Source organism: Scomber japonicus, chromosome 2, assembly GCF_027409825.1.
Source record: "Scomber japonicus isolate fScoJap1 chromosome 2, fScoJap1.pri, whole genome shotgun sequence".
Lineage (NCBI taxonomy): Eukaryota > Metazoa > Chordata > Actinopteri > Scombriformes > Scombridae > Scomber > Scomber japonicus.
In genome coordinates this window covers 34969368-34989452 of record NC_070579.1, presented here as the reverse complement: position 1 = coordinate 34989452, position 20085 = coordinate 34969368, and the positions used below count along the sequence as shown (strand labels likewise).

At 39.7% G+C, this 20085-nt stretch overlaps 1 protein-coding gene across 1 annotated transcript; it reads left to right on the top strand.

Moving 5' to 3' along the window:
- The first annotated feature begins 8880 nt into the window (after positions 1-8880).
- On the top strand, positions 8881-19346 carry scrn2 (secernin 2). The gene is made up of 9 exons (XM_053329539.1): positions 8881-8929; positions 9704-9866; positions 11781-11962; positions 12687-12886; positions 13809-14024; positions 14467-14632; positions 15543-15723; positions 17942-18098; positions 18958-19346. Exons 2-8 carry the CDS (start codon positions 9705-9707, stop codon positions 18092-18094), a joined length of 1260 nt encoding a protein of 419 aa, XP_053185514.1. The 5' UTR covers positions 8881-8929; position 9704; the 3' UTR covers positions 18095-18098; positions 18958-19346.
- Positions 19347-20085: the final 739 nt, after the last annotated feature.

Sequence of the window (20085 nt, the reverse complement as noted above, 5' to 3'; positions counted from 1 at the left end):
ATATGTCAGTCTAACTGCTACAAAAGTCTTAAAGTAGGTGCCAAGTGTTGAATTTCTTCCAGCCTGTGAGTCTTGTAATTGGACAGAGTTTAATGGATTGCAGTGGCTTTGAATGTGCATCACACATTTAACAGTTTTTCAACATCATCTTCCTTTGAGGCCTTTTTTTTTTTTTTTTTTTTTTAAATTTTGTCTCCTCTCTGAGTTAATTCCTTTCCTGTCACAGCATGTTGGTGGAGTAGCTTCAAATCAACTGCCAAATACAGACCACAGACAGGCCGGTGGGAAGTGACTTCCTACCCTCTCTGCTCCTCTTTCTCTGAAGCAGCACTCTAGAAGTGCTGAGTTTGAGCTGAGTACATGACGCTGATATAATGGAACCACAGGACGATCAGCAAATATACACAAAGTCCTGATTCAGCATGCGCCTTGATAGAGATACACACCTTCAAGCTGTACTAATCAGGCCAGGACTGAAATGAGCACATTTCATGAAACAGGCATATTTCTGAGATTTAAGCATTAGAAGTATTTGATTTTAAACTAACTGCAAACAGTGTGGATATACACAGATAGAAAACCTACTTTAACTAATTTGTTGCGAGCAAAAGCAAAATTTAGATAAAATTGAAATTAGTATAATACCTCAACACCTTCTCAGTGTAATGTACTGGTACACATACTGTAGAGGAGATCAGGCCACTGAACTGAAGACCACACACCACGTCTAAATGGTGTTTACTGAAGTCTTTAAATAGTCAAGCATATTTCCTCATGAATACAATGCAGCACAATCAAAAAGAGACTGCTTAATAACATTTAATTACAGTGTAATTTCAGCTGGGGGCTTACAAATTCTCCTAATGATTTAAATGTGTTTAGATAGCTTGTTTGACAGTTTTTATTTCTGTCACTGCTTACATATTTTTTTTGTATCTGACTTTGTGCTGTGTGTATGGAAATGTTTGTGGTTCCTTCATGTAAAAAGAGGATTTTTTTTGAAGTACTGACATTTACTCTTGTCATTAATCTGGCAAAATCCCTGTGAAGTTTACTACGGTGAAGTAAGCGATCTATTTTTGTTACTGCAGCACCTTTGACCTTTACGCGTTAGCGCTGTTGTAGTCTCCAGACCAAACCCATTCACCACATATAGGTCAACTCTCACTATAGCCTACTTGAGAGCGTGCTCCATGTTCTAATGTCAACAGTTGCTCTTTTAGCGTGTAGTATAAAGCAATACACAGTCATACAGGGTGTGTACTTACCAACATCAATCACACTGCAAGTTTAAGCCATACTGCTAAATTAAAATTTGACAGTTCAAATGTTAACTGAAATGTTTTGCCAAGGATTTACTACCTTTATTTTCTTGAGGCTTTTGTGAGCTGCTGCAGCTCCAGAATGATACTCCACCCTAAACTTTTTATATTCAGCGTTAGCAACAATTAACACAAGATTCATAAAACGTAAAAACAGTATACAGTTTTTCACAAATTGTAAATTTTACAGTGTGAATTTGTATTGAATTTGTAAATTTGTTCTTGACATATTTAAAATGGAGTATTTAATGATAAATGAACCATCTCCACACAATTCCAAGCAAATTCCATCTTTTAGGAATGAAAATTGCAGTTAAAAAACGAGTTGAAGTATTTTTACTTCTATCAATGTGCTGTTTCCAGGCTCAATAATTAATATTCGTGCTCATTATATTCATAGAAATAGTTTAACCTTTGGGGAAAAACTGTAATTCCTTTTTTGGAGGAAAGTTATATAAGAAGATTAGCTTAGAAAATTGATTAGCTTAGCCCAAGGGCTGTAAACAGCTAGCCTGTTTGAAAATGGTACTTTGTGGTTTTACAGATGTTAATAGAAAGCCTAGACAAGACATAGCTTGGCGCATAACCCCCCTAAATGATGTACTTATTGGTTAGCTTTTGAGGTGCAGGTAGGATTTTGAGCCAGGCTAGCAGCTAACTCTAACTCTCACAGGAAAGCAAACAATTAAATGTCAAGTCATTTGGTAAATCACTATGATGTAACGGATGTTATAGAAATAGTTTTGAAAAAAGGTAACACCTTTTTGGAGGGGAGTTACATAAGAAAATTGTAAGTATGGATTGACAGCTAGCAGTTTATTAGCTTAGCACAAGGACATTTAAAAATTAGCCTGTTTGAAAATGATTCTTTGTGGTTTTACAGGTGTTAATAAAAAAGTCACAGTGAGGCAAAATATAGCATGGGACATACAACCACAACCTGTTGTTTTTACACTTCTTTCTTTTTCATTCTTTTTTCTTTTCCTAAATTAAATGACGTGTTAATTGGTAAGCTTTAGAGGTGCGGTTTGTATTTTGAGCCAGGCTAGCAGTTCTTGACGCTAAGCTATGTAAGCTGTCTCTGCTCCTCAATCTTTTCAGCTAACTCTTAGCAGGAAAGGAAATAAGAAAATGTAAGTAATTTGGTTAATTACTATGGTGTAACAAATGTATATGTCTTACACACCTTAATCATACTGTATCATTTCTGTTAGTATCTATTGTATTTATAATTATAGCAATTAGCCAAGAACTAGTTTTTGGAGCTTTTGCGTTGGTTTCCCTAAAGGTCATGAGACATGAGCTTGAATTCACGAGCTCACAGTTTGTGTGAGTGTGCCTCTGTGTGTATAATGTGGGACTATCCTTGTGTGTGTGTTTATCTGTTTTGTATACAAGATTCCCACCGTATAAAGTTGGTTCTGATTCACTGGCCTCTGGCTGGTTTGACTTGCTCTAGTCCCACGGGAACCACACTGGTGTCCCAGACAAATCCTCCTGCCAACACGCCATCCTCCAGTGAGCTAGGCCAGCTAAAGCCTCACTTCCCCTCCAGAGGCAGAAAAAAATCCAAACAAAGTAAATAGTAAGCACCTAGTAGGCAACTTCCTTATCCTTGTTAATTATTCAAAATCCCGGAGGAGAGACCGGCCCACAGTTGCCTTCTGAGTCACTTTTTTTTCTCTCTCTCTCATAGAGGCACTCACTCACCACAACGGCCCCCCTCTCCTCCTGCCTCCCCTTTCAACTTCAAACCCAGTCATTTCTGCAAGCTGCGCTTTGATTGTACCAAACACCTGTATTTTTCGAGGAGAGACTTCCTTGCGAGCCCCCGCCTCCCATCTTTGATTGTTAAACATTAGTGGCGCCGTCATTACTGTCTGTGCGACTGATGCCGCCCAGCTTCCCCTCCCATCTTCCACCTCTGCCTTTTAACCGGAACTTTAATTGCTCAGAGAAAATTTGGATTGCTTTATTTTATCTAATTTTCAAAAACCTCTGTGTGTGTGTGTGTGTGTGTGTGTGTGTGTGTGTGTGTGTGTGTGTGTGTGTGTGTGTGTGTGGTTGTGTGTGTGTGGGTATGTCAGTGTGAAGGGTTGTAAAACTTGAAGTGTCTAACTAGATTTATCGGATGAGCTGGAGATGATCACAGATTTCCTAACAGCTATAAAAGGTGTACTCAACACAAAAATGTACTCAGATTTGTTACGAGGAGATGCGGGAACTTTTTGAGATTTATAGAGCATAAAGTTTGTACCAGATGGACACAGACAGCCAACATTTTTTTCTTTGCTCACCAGTAATCCTCCCGGAAGACAGACAGGCAGACAGACAGACAGGCAGACAGACACCTTTGCAGCAGTAATACCATGCTTTATTAGACGGCCTCTCCTGCCATCCTGTCTCCCCCCTCCAGATTAATATCCTCTGGGCTTTTCACCAGCTGTTTCCGTCCCTTAACACCCCTCATCTTCCTCAGGCCGTCCCTCTGCTTCACATGGCAGGGCTTACAGACCGGGCCACAACGCCTTCGTGGCTCTTGGAGAGGTCTTCAGCTTAGCACTGTGTGTGTGTGTGTGTGTGTGTGTGCGTGTGTGTGTGTGCGCACGCTTATGTCAATATGTGTGTTCACCAAGCAAGCCAAATGTCGGCTCTTTTGTCCACGCATCTTAAAATATATCATCATACCGAGACACAGTGTTGATAAGTTCATGATATATGTGAACCTGCGTGGTTTTAACCATCTTATTTGCTCCCACATGAGGAGGGACAGACGCAGACAGACAAAAATTGTATACACTATCTTTCTACAGATTCCCTGCTTATGGTGCGACCATTTCACAACTTTGGAACTGATTTTAAATGTCATACAATATAAACTTTTTAAAAGGGAAACAAAAGCCAAAATAGTACCTTGTTTAAATGACTTTAGTTGATTGAATCTGTGCTGAATATTTTTTCTATCACTTCATCAATCAACACAAGTGTTTGTTGTCAAAGTGATGTGATGTATTTACAAGGTTTGTTTTTCACTCTTCTGTTTAGTTTCACTCTGTCTGTGCTTGTTTCTGCGTCTCTGTGTGTGTGTGTGTGTGTGTGTGTGTGTGTGTGTGTGTGTGTGTATGTGTGTGTGTGTGTGTGTGTGTGTATGTGTGCGTGTGTGCGCGTACTGTATATGTGTGCGAGGTCTCACTTGGGTGTGTCTGTCTTTGGCTCAGGTGGGTGTTTACTTCCCATGGTGTTTTTACTGTTTGTGTGTAAAGGCAGACAGGATGTGCAATGCTTGTCAGCACGCTCCAGGAGATGAAAGGCTGGTAAGGGTGTGGAAGTAGCTGAGCGCCGTTCAGGTAACAGGTTGTCTTCTCAGAAACTTCTTGAGAATTCAGTTCTGTTGCCTTCAGCATTCCTGGTGTATAACGAGGGAACACCACTCACCACCCAGCTGCTTCAAGATAACTCAACACCTCCTACAAATCTGGGCATAACTGAGCATAGCATCCAGGTGCTCAACACGTTCTCAAATGCAACAGAAGCTGGGAGCAGATAGGCTGGTCCTCCTGTTGGTTGCACTCTCACCTGTACAATTGAGCTGTTATTAGACTGCTACCATACAACTGAGTGCATCACCAAAAGTTGACAGATGCAAAAATAAGTCATTTTTTCAAGTATGGCGCCCACTGATTTGCATATTAATGAGTAATAGCTTTTGACAGACAGCCGTCTGGTTCGGATGTGGAGCACAACAAACCAAGAATGCTGTCAGTCACTGCAATGCGGTTGGGCAGGATTACGTCGTTAAACTATCAAACTAACAGCAACCACATCCTAGACACTCTATTTTTAGCTTAGGTCAAATCTATTGTTTGCCTTCATATTATCAATTTACTGTTCAGTCAATGGAATCTAAGTAAACAGAAAGCCATTGGAAGAGTAAGGAATTCATTTTCTCACAGCATTTAAATATTTACCCAAGAACCAAATGGAATTTTCACTTTATTATTAGTCCGAGTCATGTCATGTCCTGTCATGTTCATGTTAGTTTATATCTGTATTAGGTTTCAGTCAGGCAGCAGGGGTTAGCGATAGCTATTTTTTGCTAGGAGCAGTTAACTTCTAGCTAACTTTATTACTTTTTTTGGCTACTTGGGGCAGCAGAAGACATTTTATCACTTTATAAAGTTGATATGGAAAACTGAAAGGGTCATGTAATAAACCATCAGTTTATTACAATGCAACATTAGCATTCATTTGGAGTTATGTTTGTGACCACCTGATAAACCTTATGTTATAGCTCTGCTTTGACTCTTTAGCTGCTCCACCATGATCACCAAACAGTAGCTTACTTTGCCATTTTGTGCCAGGGAAGATAATATACAGCAGGTTTTTAAAAGCTTTTTCACTCCAAACAGCTACCTGCTCTGGTTGGAAACAAGCTCGATGAGAGCAGTGACAGTTAATGAAAACAGTAAAGTTGTAGGGTGTAATACATAAAAGTAGGGTTAGGGTTAGGTTAGTAGAGTCGGGTGGTTCTCTGTATAACTTAATACAAGCGACTTCTATTTAACATTACACTTTGTCATTTGATCCAATGTTAGGTTAAGTCATTAATGGGGTGGACAAAATACCAAGAACACTTCAGTATAATGCGCTCCAGTACACCACCACCACCCACTACAACCTCAGTAATAAACATAAAGTAGAATTGTCACCTTTCTGACAATATTAAACAATAACTAATATTAAAGTAGAATCTATGGCAGAGCTGTGGTATCAGATTACATGAGATTGCACAGGTGTTTTTAATAAAGTGTTAGGTACGTATACATTGATTATAGCTGCAGCTTTAAGGAGCTTTTTTGTCATGTCAAAACTATGCCAGCTTTGAAAGCTATTTCTGTGGTCAACTAACAACAAAGCTATGTCAGTCTTATCAACATCATTTTCATGTCCATTTTTCTTTTCTAAAATTCGGGCTCTAACACAGCCACTTTTCAAAATGCTGATGGACATTACTGTCAATAAGCACAATGCCAGATCAGTAGGAGTTGCCAAAAAAAACATAAATTAGAGGTGTGGACAGTGATTTTTAAAACAACAACAACAATGTTCCACTATCTATGACTCTCTCTTCAGAAACTTTGTCCACAAGCACAAGCTCACGCTTAACAGCTTTCATTGGAACTGCTGCTGAAGAAATAGTCCCCATGAAAACTGTTATTATCCACAGCAATGGGGACATTGTTTGTGAAAGACAGTTTTCCACTTGTCCCCATTGCACAGTAACAACATTGTGGCAGACATCCTTGAGACAAAGGCTCCACACTATAAAATCAAAACTATCAGCATGGCTAGATACCAATCACTGTAGGTGTAATTGGGATCAATGTTGAGAACAGGTGGAAGTTGGTGATGAATGTTTGTGTCTGGAAAAAACAAGCTCACAGACAGGAAGTGTATGCAACATAGTTGAATGAAACACCAGTGAGAGGAGACAGCCACTCAATTAACCCACTGACACACAGGAATTCATCCAACTTTAATTACACTGATTAGCCAGCATGTGATCCAGAGGACTGGTAAAGAGCGGTGGTGAGCAGTGGTGTTTTCACAACGCCAAAAACTGTGACGCTCAGACTGCAAAACAAACATACTGTAAATGACTCTGAGAAACACACTGACCGAAGCAGTCCCATATAGTTAGATTCATTTAAGTAATACACATATTCAGTTGTAGATGAATTGTTCAGTCTGTGGTCTGTATTGTAAACTTTAGTCAATTAAATGAAATACAGCGAGATTCAAAGATATCCTAATGGATAAACAGGTCTTTTGTTGTAACTGTTAATATAGGTGTTAGTATTTTTTAAATTTTTTTTATTGCAAATAAAGAAAAATATATATTTACAAGACACATAATACATGCAGAATTTTCTGAGCCAATAAAAACCATAAGGGCTTGTAGCATGGCCCTTCTATGATAAGATATACAACAACTTTAAGAGTAAAGAAATATGTACACATACATACAAAAGCTAAACCTAAAAAATAGACTAAGGTGTTACAAGTGTATCAAAATACATAATTTAATAATGTAAAGCATCAGTGTATGATTTAAAAAAACCTATTAATATAACCATTGTGTAAACTTATAAAACCTTTGCAAAGACTGCCATATTACAAAGTGGCAACTAGTCTATATATAAAGATTTTCTACTACTTTTATTAAAACGATGAACTGTTCATAAAAATGATGAGCTTACTTGTTATACAATTAAAATGTAGCTTGCTCTTTATATTTCTTTCATGACTCTTGACAGCATGCTTCTGCTATAACTTCCTTTTAAATCTTCGACTTATAGTATTTAACTCAAGTCCTATTTATTGTTAACACTTTTCTGTCTTACATGTCTTTGTTTTTTATGTTGTGTAACAGCTTACAAAGGATATAACACCTGGTGTAAACAACAGGTGAATTATGTGAAGTATATGGAAAGAATGTATACAATTAATTGAAGTAAAAAATGACTTATAAAACTTGACATATAATCTGACTGACTTGAATAAATAGGCTACCAACATATCAACAGGTGTCCATAGGTAGACATATTCCTGGCTTGTAGTCTTATGGAAGAATGTGAAATAAAAGACATGTGAAAAAGTGAATATAAAATCAGAATCAGAATCAGACTATACTTTATTGTCCTCAAAGAGGAAATTTGTCTTGGACAACAGTGTATAGTGGCTACGATCACATAAATGACATACAGGAACATCGACACACTGTCTACACAGTACTGTGGTTTCTGGATTATCTATCAGATATTGAACTAAAACCTAACAATAAATATTACATATAGATTAAACATGACTTGTGCTGGAACTGATTTATACAAGAATACAATTTTTTTTTTTTTTTTAAAGTTGAGACTACTGTGCACAAGGTAGGTCACCCTGAAGAACCAGCGGTTTAAGTTTAAGAGTAAAAGTACAATAATACAATAAACCACAGGGCAGGGACCAAGTTTTTAAAATGAAAGTGCAAGAGTTCCGAGTTAAATAAAGTAATAATTAGACTAAGATTTCAATTTGGCAGGTTGTTTTTTAAGAAGAGCAATTGATGTTGGAGGGAAGGAGAACCTGTATAGTTGCTGGAGACAGACATCAACTCATTGAAGCTGATAACAAGCAACCAAACTGGTTTCAATACTTTGGATTTAATTGCCCTTGGGCCTGTTTTTTCTTTTCTTTCTTTTTTTTCCTCCTTTTTACAGTGTATGTGGTCTAGAGCAAAAAATGGCCCAAAAAAGAAAAAAAGAAAAAGAATGGATTGAGGGATTCCCATGACCTTGAGTGTAATTATAAGCATCATATCTGCTGTGGGTGTGCAGACTAATGATGGAGAGCTACATCAGCAGTCAGCCGGGCCTGCTGTGCAGCTTTGCACAGGTGTGGACCGGACTCTTTTGAGACGGTGAGCTGTGCTTGTGGCCAGACGAGACGAGACCTTTAAGTACAGACCTTTGGATTGCTCGGTCACGTGACTCGGTATCTACAACAACCTGCCTTCTCCCAGCCGGCCGTCCGCTCTCACGATTGAAAAAAAAAAGGTAAACATTTTTCTGCAGCAGCATTAACAGCGTAATGCTTAGATCACACATTATTAACGCGGGAGTTGAAGACCCTTTTTTAAACTCAGCTGTCCGAAAGAGACGAAATGACAGGAAGCAACGGGCGTGTCGCTGCTCCGGAGAGAGAGAGAGCCGGGTAGTGACAGTGTGGGCACGCCGATCAGTCAGGCCTTATCTCTGTTATAAACACTGATCGCACACGGAGCTCCGCCACAGGCTTCCTCCGCCATCGCCACACTTTTTTTGGAGGGGGAAGTAGGGGGGCGACGTTATTGGAAAAGATCGAAAGCGATTCATGTACGCAAGAAAATGCTAGAGCGATAATAGAGCGACGTGGCGGTCGGATTTGTGAAGATTACAGTCAATAAAGTGCTCTGCACAAGACTGCCTCCTAATCCCTGTGTGAAAGGGATGGGCAGTGAGTGCACCGGCTGAGTCTGACTTTCTGCAAACAAGCTGGGTGGGGAATGGAAGGAGACTCTTCCTTTACCCCACACATGCACATTATGGTCACAGGGTGTAGGCTCACACACTTGTGCTGGATGTCAAACACACTGTCAGATGAAATCAGAGTGTTTACTTGGTTGAATGAGTACTTATTTTGGCATCTCACCTCTCAATAAACAGTTTTAATTCAGTCCTCTAGAAGCAGCCAGGCTTCATTTTGTGTCTCTCCTTGTTTTTTCCACCCACTTATTTTATTTTATTTTATTTATTTTATTTGTTGTTGTTGTTGTTGTGATTGTGTTGCAGGATGGCAGAGGCCCCCATGTCATGTGACTGTTTTGTTTCCTTGCCCCCCGGCTCTCGTGACGACCATGTGATTTTTGGGAAGAACTCGGACCGTCCCCGGGATGAGGTGCAGGAGGTGGCCTCCTACCCTGCAGCATCCCACCCTCCAGGCTCCATGCTGGAGGTGAAGCAGCCCTGAAACACACACACACAGCCCCACATTACTGCCTCCTCTGCTGCTGCTACAGCTGACTGACAATTACCATTATACATCATTTTAAATTCATACTTGACTGATACACTGCGTACATCCAGTCTGGTACACTGCAGTAAAATGAATTCAGGCATAAAAAGTTTAAAATAACATACTTCCTGATACTAATAATACATCACTATTTATAAATAGTGATGTATTATTAGTATCAGGAAGTATGTTATAAAATAACATACTTCTTAGTATCTACTTAGTATCAGGAAGTATGTTATAAAATAACATACTTCTTAGTATCTACTTAGTATCAGGAAGTATGTTATAAAATAACATACTTCCTGATACTAATAATACATCACTATTTATAAATAGTGATGTATTATTAGTATCAGGAAGTATGTTATTTTAAACTAATAATATATACATAACTATAATACACCAGTCTGACTGCAGTCTGAGCCACAACTGTTAAACATTTACTTGAGGACTTCATGTGGAAATCCTGTTAATAGTTAACAGAGAACTAACTTAAGGTTTTGAACCACTGATGAAATATTTTCTCCTTTTCGTTGCTCTTTTGTTACATTTTCACTCGAGCAAATCCACAGCTGAGTGTTTATATTAATAGAAGTGTAATGATGTGATGTCCAGACACAAAGAAGGAAAAGACTGTAACTGTGGAAGAGATTCATTCACTTTATTTTACCAAATCAGAAAGCTGGAGCCTTATATTATCTTAGAGAAGCTTGTTGGTCAAAGCGAGGCTGATGAATTTTGCCCCTGTTCACTTCCATTGCGAGCTCGCTTAGAGGGGATCTTTTAGTCTTCATAATGAACACGAGGAATGATCACAGCAAAAAAAAACAACTGCTTAAATATTCACATTGGCACCTGACTGTTGTTTTAACACAGACGTGATAAATTGTGAACCTGTCCTTTAAGCTTTGCTGTTGAGGAAAGAATAATCTTTGAGCTCAGTGGCGATAATCAGATCAGAGTTTCGGAGGCTTAAAGGGTTGCTTTAGCAAAATTACAAAAACAAAAAAAGAAAATGCAATGGAGGTGAATGAAATGTTACAAGTGGTGCTCACAGCATTTAAAAAAATAACAGCAGCATCTCTTTCTAGAAACAGTTTTCTTATCGCTCTTAATTATCCCCGACCTCTGTGTGCACTGTTTTCCTAGTAGTCCCGGTGAAAAGTGTCGCTGTCCAATAACGGGGCCACTGACACTTGATGTTACTGTTGATTTTTTTTATATGTACTTTTTAAAAAATCGGTCAGCATCACAAACAAATTTCCATTTACCTCCATTGTTCCGGGCACAGACATATAAAAGTAAAACTATTTGCATGTTTAAATATCATGAGAGGTAAGTGAGAAAATATTTTTTTCTGGTAATTTGGGTGAACAGATCCTTTAAGCTTCACATAAATATAAATGCAGTTTGTCCATTATTTATCATACAAATGTTTGAAAGTGTCCTACAGTTTAATGTGAAGCTCATCCGTCTCTCATTTCTGCTTCTTCAGTGTTTAATACTTAATTAAACAAGTTGATACATTAATGCTGTTTTATCTGAAGCCACATTTATGGAACCACAAGTGTGTCAATATTTTTTAGATGTGTCACGTGTTACTTGTGGAAACAGGTTTGGTTTTTGGCCTTGTAGTATCTCTCAAGTGGACACGCTACCCTTAAGAAAAAAGGCTGTTCAACGTTATATCAAAAGGGAATTAATGCAATTTGTTATCCAGTTACAGTATGGATGTGTCAGCTTATCACACACACTACTTATAATTCAGATTTATCCATGCAATGTGACTTTAATATTAACGAGCATTTTCTCCCTCTCAGTCTGTCTCTCACTGTCTATTTTCACCTTTAGTGCACGTACATCCAGATCCCACAGGTGGAGCAGACCCATGCTGTCATCCTCAGCAAACCCGCCTGGATGTGGGGGGCTGAAATGGGAGCCAACGATCAGGGGGTCTGTATTGGGAATGAGGCAGTCTGGACTCGAGAGCCCGTCTGCCCCGGAGAGGCTCTGCTGGGCATGGACCTTGTCCGGTGAGCTCCGAAAAAAACCTCACATAGGGCACCATAGATACTAAACAGCAAAATCATCCAATTTTAGCAATGAAGAACAAGTAATCTCCAGATCTGATTGGCGCTACTATTGACTGCATTTATACAGTGGAAGTATTAGCTTAATCCTCTCAGCCTTTGATCAGGAGGGTGTGTAGATTGTCAGCGTAAGCGTGTTATGACAGGAATTGTAAGTGCCGCTGAAGCGTAGCGCTTATCTGTGCATCTCTGTGTATTAGAATACTTTGCAAGTATGGAGAGGCGCCAAGTGATACAATAGCATTTCCTCAAAAAAAGAAACAAGACAGTAGAGCATGTAAACATTGCCAATAAACTGAACAGGTTTTTAAAGGACTGCGAGGGAGAAAAAAACCTAAATGAAAAGATAAGACTAAATAAATAAAAATAAAAGCGTGTTTGCTTAAAGCGCCTGAAGGAACGTGAAACATGTTGATAGTTTTGAAATTTGAGTTTGACTTTCTGACAATTTGAAATTGTGTTTACCGCTTTACAATGAAGCATACTTTAAAGAAAAACATATTTTAATACTTTGAAATGACTTCTATTTTGTCCAAATGCATGAAAATAAGGATATTTGGTTTGAATTTAAATGAAAGCTTTTAATAACAGTAAATTGCATGCTAACATATGAAACTCAGGCTTTTACATTTTGAGGTAAACTGGTATATGTGTGTGTGATGGTCAGGCTGGGGCTAGAGCGTGGAGACAGTGCCTGGGCAGCGCTGGCAGTGATCACTGGCCTCCTGGAGCAGCATGGCCAGGGAGGGCCGTGCAGGGAAGATCCGGAGCCCTTCAGCTACCACAACACCTTCCTGTTGGTGGACCGCAAAGAGGCCTGGGTCCTGGAAACCGCCGGGAGGCTGTGGGTGGCGCAGAAAGTCACAGGTGAGGATGGAGGGTGCAGAGAATTTCACTGCTCCACTATCACTAAAATAAGTACGACTTTTTTTTGCTTTTTTATTTGAGTGCTGAATGAAGCTGCGGAATGAACAGCTTGAACCGCTGAAAATGTGTGTATGTGTGTGTGTGTGTGTGTGTGTGTGTGTGTTCAGCAGTTTGTGCAGGTTAAAACTGTAAAACTGGGCTTGGGGGTTAATTATAAATAATGAGGTTTAATCCAAATACAGCATCTAGCTATATTGTGCATTGTCAAGATGTTCTCGCTACTAAGTCAAGTCAAGGCAAGTTTGTTTATAAAGCCTCAAGAAGGCTTTACAATCCATTAAAAAAAAGAAGAACTTAATGATGAAATAAAGGTCAGGAGGAGAAACAGAAGAGGAGTAGTAGAGTAGTGGAGTTACAACATAAAGAAACAAAATTACAAAATTATAATACACAAGAAAAACGCTACAAAGTAATAGGAAGGCAGCTCAAGTCGACCTCAATAATTAGATTAAAATGCTTCTTGCATTTCCAAAGCTGACTCAGAAACATCTCCAGGACTAAAAACTAAACTAATCCAATGTTAAGGTGCTTGGCTGCTTAATCAGCCTTAAAGGGCTCCATACAGAATAATTTAATGATTGCGTAACTAATTTTTGTTCTTTAATGTGGAAAACTAAATAACTTCAACATGAGACCACAGCTTATAGACATGTGTCATGTAATTCAGTGAATCCTGAAGTTGCGGTGAAGTGACGCTCAGCCGTCATGGCTGGATCACTCTGTTAAAATGGAGATAAACCAACCGAGCACAAGTTTCTGACTAACGGCTAGGAAATTTCACACACGTTGCGCTAACACGCAGGAGACGTGCACTGGTTTGCTTTTGAAAGACAGAACGGTAATGGCTTCTTTCTTTTTCCAGAGGGTGTGAAGAACATATCCAACCAGCTGACCATCGGCGCCGACATCATGGCAGAGCACCCGGAGCTGCGGAGCGTGGCTCAGGCTCAGGGCTGGTGGGACGGTGAAGGGGAGTTCAACTTCTCTCAGGTGTTCAGCCCAGAGAACCCGCCCGCCAGGATGGAGATGGCCAAAAAGCGTTACAAGGGAGGCACAGAGCTCCTCCAGCAGCATGATGGTGAGGGTGGTCAACTCCTACACTTCCCAGAATGCCATTGGACGCCTGAGGACATACCTGCCCGTGCTAGGGATTAGGATATTTGTACCAAGAGAATAACAGATTTCTTTCTGATCTTTAAGCTCTTTTGAGGCTACTTTCAGTAAACAAATGGGTGCCTATTTCTCTTTTATGACTAAGCATTGCAATATTGTGACTTTTTGTGTTTGTTTGTTTGTTTGTTTTGAGAGGATAACACAACATCTGTCAGTGTTTATGTGTTTTAAAAGCTGAAGAATTTTCTGCTTTAGATAATTGCAGCTCCACGTGAAATATTTGAATCGTGATCGTTGTCACCTGACATCAGCATATGTTGAATTGCATTGTTCCAAGGCTGGATCTTTCCTTCAATATTCTGTTGTGGTTGTTCTCTATGTCCCTCCTGTCTTGCCTTTGGTCCCAGGCTCAGTGACAGCAGAGGTGATGATGTCCATTCTGAGGGACAAGCCAAGCGGCATCTGCATGGATTCTGGTGGTTTCTGCACCACGGGAAGCATGGTGTCTGTCCTGCCCAAAGACACCAGCCTGCCCTGCATCCACTTCTTCACTGCCACTCCAGACCCCTCCAGGTGTGACACAGACAACATTAAGACATTCTACAAATTGTAAACTTCAGTTAAGACACTCTGAACACTCAGTTGAAAGGTCTCAGCATTGATTGATAATCTATTTGTGAATTAATGCTGTTCTGGGTGTTTTGTTTTAAAAATGATCAGAAAGAAATGAGTCAAAAGTTGAAATCACATGGGTAGAAGTTTATTTTATTGGTCCGTAAATTCCTGTTAATTTCTAAATAATTCCTAGCATGTTTCCCGGAAAGAACGACTGCACTGTAGCTCAGCTGAACATGAAAAACATATGAAATTCGTCTACAAACATGCAATTCAACAAATAATCACTTGGATTTAAATGGGGCCATTCTGTCTAGGAAACTTTCAAGCAACTATTAGGAAATAATTCATTTTGTATCACTTTTTCTTTGGATTTTTACCACACACACTCACCAAACACACACTGTACTCTAAATGTAGTCAACCAGTTTTTTCAGCCATAACGTTCTCTGAACTTACGGCACGAAAAACTGATTCTCATTTATCACCCATGCATATTCAAAACATTGCATGCTGTAGCTAAAACACGCCGCTCAAACAGAGAAGCAGTGGATATCGATGCAAAAACTTGGCTGAATTGAACAGACAATTAAAAGTCAAGGAAAAAACTCAACAAAAATTATTATACTCTGTAACAAAGATGGAACACACACAGTTCAATTTTAAAGAATACCAGAAGGTTAATTTTCTTTACTACAGATTAAACATCGGATAGCAATAAGAATACATTCATTATGAAGGTGTTGAGATTCCAACATTCTTTACCTCCTCATCTCTGCTTTTCCTTTCAACATGTCAATATGAAATTCTGAGTATTTCTACCTCTCCTCTTTCTCCCCACCATCCCACCCCACCTGTACCCTGGTAGGTCTATATTCAAGCCTTTTATCTTCTCGGAGGGTTCCACCCGAGTGCTGAGGGTGGTCTCCCCACAGTTCGGCCCAGACGACCCCGTCAGGAAGCAGCCTCGCTTTCAGACCCAGGTGGACCGCAGACACGACCTGTACAAGGCCCACCAGACGGCGCTCAACACCATGGAGACCAACCCGGTGGGCACTGATGGATGACCTAGGTCAATGATAGTCCTGTACAGATCCCTGGCAGAGCCAGGAGTTCTCATTCATTACGTGTGCAAACCGAAGCAGAATCACTGTTATTGAGAGTTGAACGTAAGGACGGTTGCGCAGCACGGGACCGACACATCCCACCCCCCCCACCCCCCAAGCAACCAACTGCAGAGCAACACACAACACACAACAGGACCTCACAGTTAGCGCAGACAAGACGCACGGCGCGAGTGTAGACTAAACATAAACACACTACAAGTACACACTCAAAGCCAAAGAGCAGGGTTTCCATTCTCAGTACGCTGTGCAATCAAAGACAACATGAAGACGCTGGGAGGTATTAGCACTTCAAAACAATGTGAGATTTACACTGTTTAGCTGACGGTCCTGTCTGAGATGATGTGTGTCAGACATTATACATATACATTCTATTCTGCTTTGGGCTTATTCCATAATAATTCTGGTAGTGTGAGGTAAATCCACCTTCACTGGCGGGTCATCTGTCTTGTTGCTATGTACAAAGCGAGGGTGAAGTAACCAATTAGCTGTGGCCCAGTTCTGCACTACATACTAATTCCGAGCAGGTTTTATTGTGTTGCGGTGATACTGGAAAAGTGATCAAATTAAGTATTCATAGTAAAAAATACTTACTTAATACTGTTTTGAAGTGTGCTGTTGATGAACACTGTTCTCCATCAAAGTAATGCAAAAAAGGAAATAGAGAAACTGCTCACAGCTATAAAATGCTAAAGCTAACCTATAGTGTGTAACTTTTATGGAACAATCGCCAATGTTGCCACATGTGACAGTTATGAAATAATGGTAGCACACATAGAGAAGTGTCAGCAACTTCACTAAGTTACACAGTTACACAGCAATATCTGTCTAAAGTTTGCTAAAGTAGTAACATTAGCTAGCAGTCATACCAGGCTGTAGCTTGAAAGCCCCATACTGTATGAAACTGAGTAGTGCTGTGTTTTACTACTTATTAATTAAATTTTTTAATTTGTAAGAGGAAGAATGTGTTATTTCTTCTTTTAAAAGTTTTGTAGACTTGCTTCAAAATAACTGCAGATAATAGTAAAACATCATGAGAAGTCCTATGTAACTGTGCCATGCTTGACTTTTGGAATTAGTAGTTTGACAAAGCTATCCCAGGTCACGGTCAACTTGCTCGCTTTTTCCAGAGATGTCAACCTAACACACAGTCTTCATCTGTGTGTGGACTTTGCCTGGTTGTTATGGGGATGGATGTGCTCACGTTCAAGCTCAGTTCTCTGCTGTCAGCTCATTCGTAGCACTTTTAAATACAGGTTGGCTTAAAAGTGAAGCGTGGAAGTTCATTCTGGGACACTGAGAAAAGTCTTAAGCTCCACTTCCGTATGCTTTCTGGTTGTGGATTTGTGGCAGAGGCTTTTCCAAAGTTAAAGTGTGGTTGCATGTGTTGCATTCCAGTAAGGTGTGTTTTTTATATATAGCCTGTACTAAACTGTGTTTTGTACATACAAAATACTATCAGTTGGTATGGATGGAATTTCAAACCATTTCCTGTTGTTTTGGTGAGCAAATAAGAATGTGTAGAGCCAGATTAGTCTGTAGAGGAAGAGGCTTTATGTGATAGCAGGTGTATACCGGCTGTTATTAAGTCCCATAAATGATCATTTATGTGTTAACGGTTTTAAGGTTAAATTAGTCTTAGGATGCTTTTCAAAAAGGCCCAACGGTAGGATCCGGCTCCTTAAAAAAAAAATCTGTTTTATCCTGAGTGAGGCTCGGCACACTTTGATAGACTTTAATATTATAAAAAATGGAAAGAAGCAAAACAAGAAAACTTTTTTGAAAACCTTTTATGGTGTGTATGTAGTTCTATTATCTACACACTTAAAGGCATACTGTTTTGAAACTGAAATCTAATAATTAGAGAAACATAATTCTCTGATGCTCTTTTGTATGTAAAACCTAATGCTTAGAAGTGTGTTTCTAAATTTTAGAGCATGATATTAGCGCAAAAAGTCTTCACCATATCTTAAGATTTAGCCTGATTGTGTAGGTTTTGACAAGCTGTTACTGTTGTTTTGACATGTCTCTGTCTTTCTCTCTTTCCATTTCTCTCTTCTCTCTCTCTCTCTCTCTCTCTCTCTCTCTCTCTCTCTCTCTCTCTCTCTCTCTCTCTCTCTCTCTCTCTCTCTCTCTCTCTCAGGACGAGGGTTTAGCTGTCTATGAGATTCTGAGGGACCTGGAGTCACAGTGTCTGAGCGAGATTTCAGCCATGCTGAGTGGAGAGATATCCGGAGACGAGCTGGGGGACTTGTTTTTTGATTGCGTGGACACAGAGATTAAGTTCTACGAGTGAGGAGGTGGGAGGATACAGGAGCTGCATTTGGTGTGTGTGTGTGTGTGTGTGTGTGTGTGTGTGTGTGCGTGTGCGTGTGTGCGTGTGCGTGTGTGTGTGTGCGCGCGAGGACGTTAAATTTCCAGACTGACGCTTAAAAGTTACACAGTGACGAATATGCCTGATTATTATAATACAATGAACCAGAAAGTTACTCATTCCTTTGTTATGTTGGCAGATATAAGACACTTGCATAACTTCAGAATACATTAAATTACATAAACCTGATTCACACCTAATTTAATCATTATTGTCAAGGTCACATTGATCTGTGAAAAGGGCTGTGCAGGTGCAGAGAATTTAAATATCTCAACTCTCAAGTAACATTTAGTCAAACCTGGTGAAATCTGGACAGACCTGACCATGATCCTGAAGTCTGAGCTGGTTAAAGGCACAAATCTGAAAGTTTTTGTAACCTTGTAATTGTAATTAGCTGTTAAATGATAGTTTAACTGGCTTCTTGTGTGTTTTTGGTATAAGCCAACAAAGCACATTGAAAACCCGAGATAATGAGAGCCACTCTATAGTTAGGCAGTAATGGTTTATAAGATCAAAACGTCAAAGCCACTTTAAGAACTTAAGAGAAAGCTGTTATTCTTACAACAGGTTCTTGTATGTAAAGCGTCCTTGGGTCTGTGAATGGTGTTATATAAATAAAACCTATTATGGTGTCTCTTGGTGCGGTTTCACCTCTCCAATACTTTTGGTTACACTCATTCTTCATATGTTAGATAGGAACATGTGGAGATGTGGAGGTGTGGGTGTGTGATGATGATTTTCTGCCTCCTTTACCATAACATGTATTAAACTATCCTCTGTTACAGTGCCCTCAGGTGGACATCCCTAGCGCTCGCAGGAGTGGCAGGAGAGGACCCTGGGACTGTTTGATCTCCTCCTCTGAGTGGCCTGCGCTTCACTCACGCAACACACATCTCTCACACCATTCCATCGTTAACACAGACTAAATGTCTATAATGCACATGTGATTGGAGCTTATTTATCATCTGTATCACCCAGGGAGCAATGACTGCACCTCATTAGTGAGTATAATGATGTAGACTTACACAGGCGCCTACATAGAGCTGTGTGTGATGTTGCACAAATTCTGTAAGTATGGCATTTGTTTAACATTTCAGTTGTTCTTGCAAATGAATGGGTTGTCATTTGATGGCTACCAGTAGGGAAGGATCTAATAAAGAATGTGTATAGTGTGTACTAAAGTGTGTTGTAAGCTTCTTTGGTTGCTTTAGTGTTGTCGCAGTCATTGGATTCATCTGTCCAAGGAACATTTTAGCTACTGTTTAAGGATTTCTTTTCACAGACTTTCACATTCCCTAGAAAATGAGCTCATTATGACTTTGGTGATCCTTTCATTCAGCACCACCAACACATACAATTTTCCACATGAGAGGATATCTCAACAACTAATGACCCAATTCTGTTAACCTCAGCTATACTTGAGGATTACTGGTAACATACCATTGCCTATCATTAGGAGGCACACACACAGCATGCTAAATGTTACTTACCAGTAGTGTTAAAGCATTTGAAAACTTGGTTTTAAATTAATTAGATATTCATGACTAAATTAACAAAACTCAAATCAAACTGTTTGAAAAGAAGCATCCAATATTATTATTGTGGTTTAAAGGACCAGTGTGTGGGATTTAGTGGCATCTAGCTTTGAGGTTGAAGATTGCAACAACCCCCCACCCCCATCCCCTCTTCTCTTCCAAACGTGTAGGAGAATCTGAGGTGGTTGCGAAAGATATAAAAGTCCCTTTCTAGACCCCATGTTTGGTTTGTCTGTTCTAGGCTACTGTAGAAACACAGTGGTGCAACATGGTGGGATCTGAGGAAGAGGACTCGCTCCCTATGTAGATATAAAGGATCATTCTAAGGTAACAAAACCACAGCAATTCTTATTTTCAGGTGATAACACTAATCAAAGC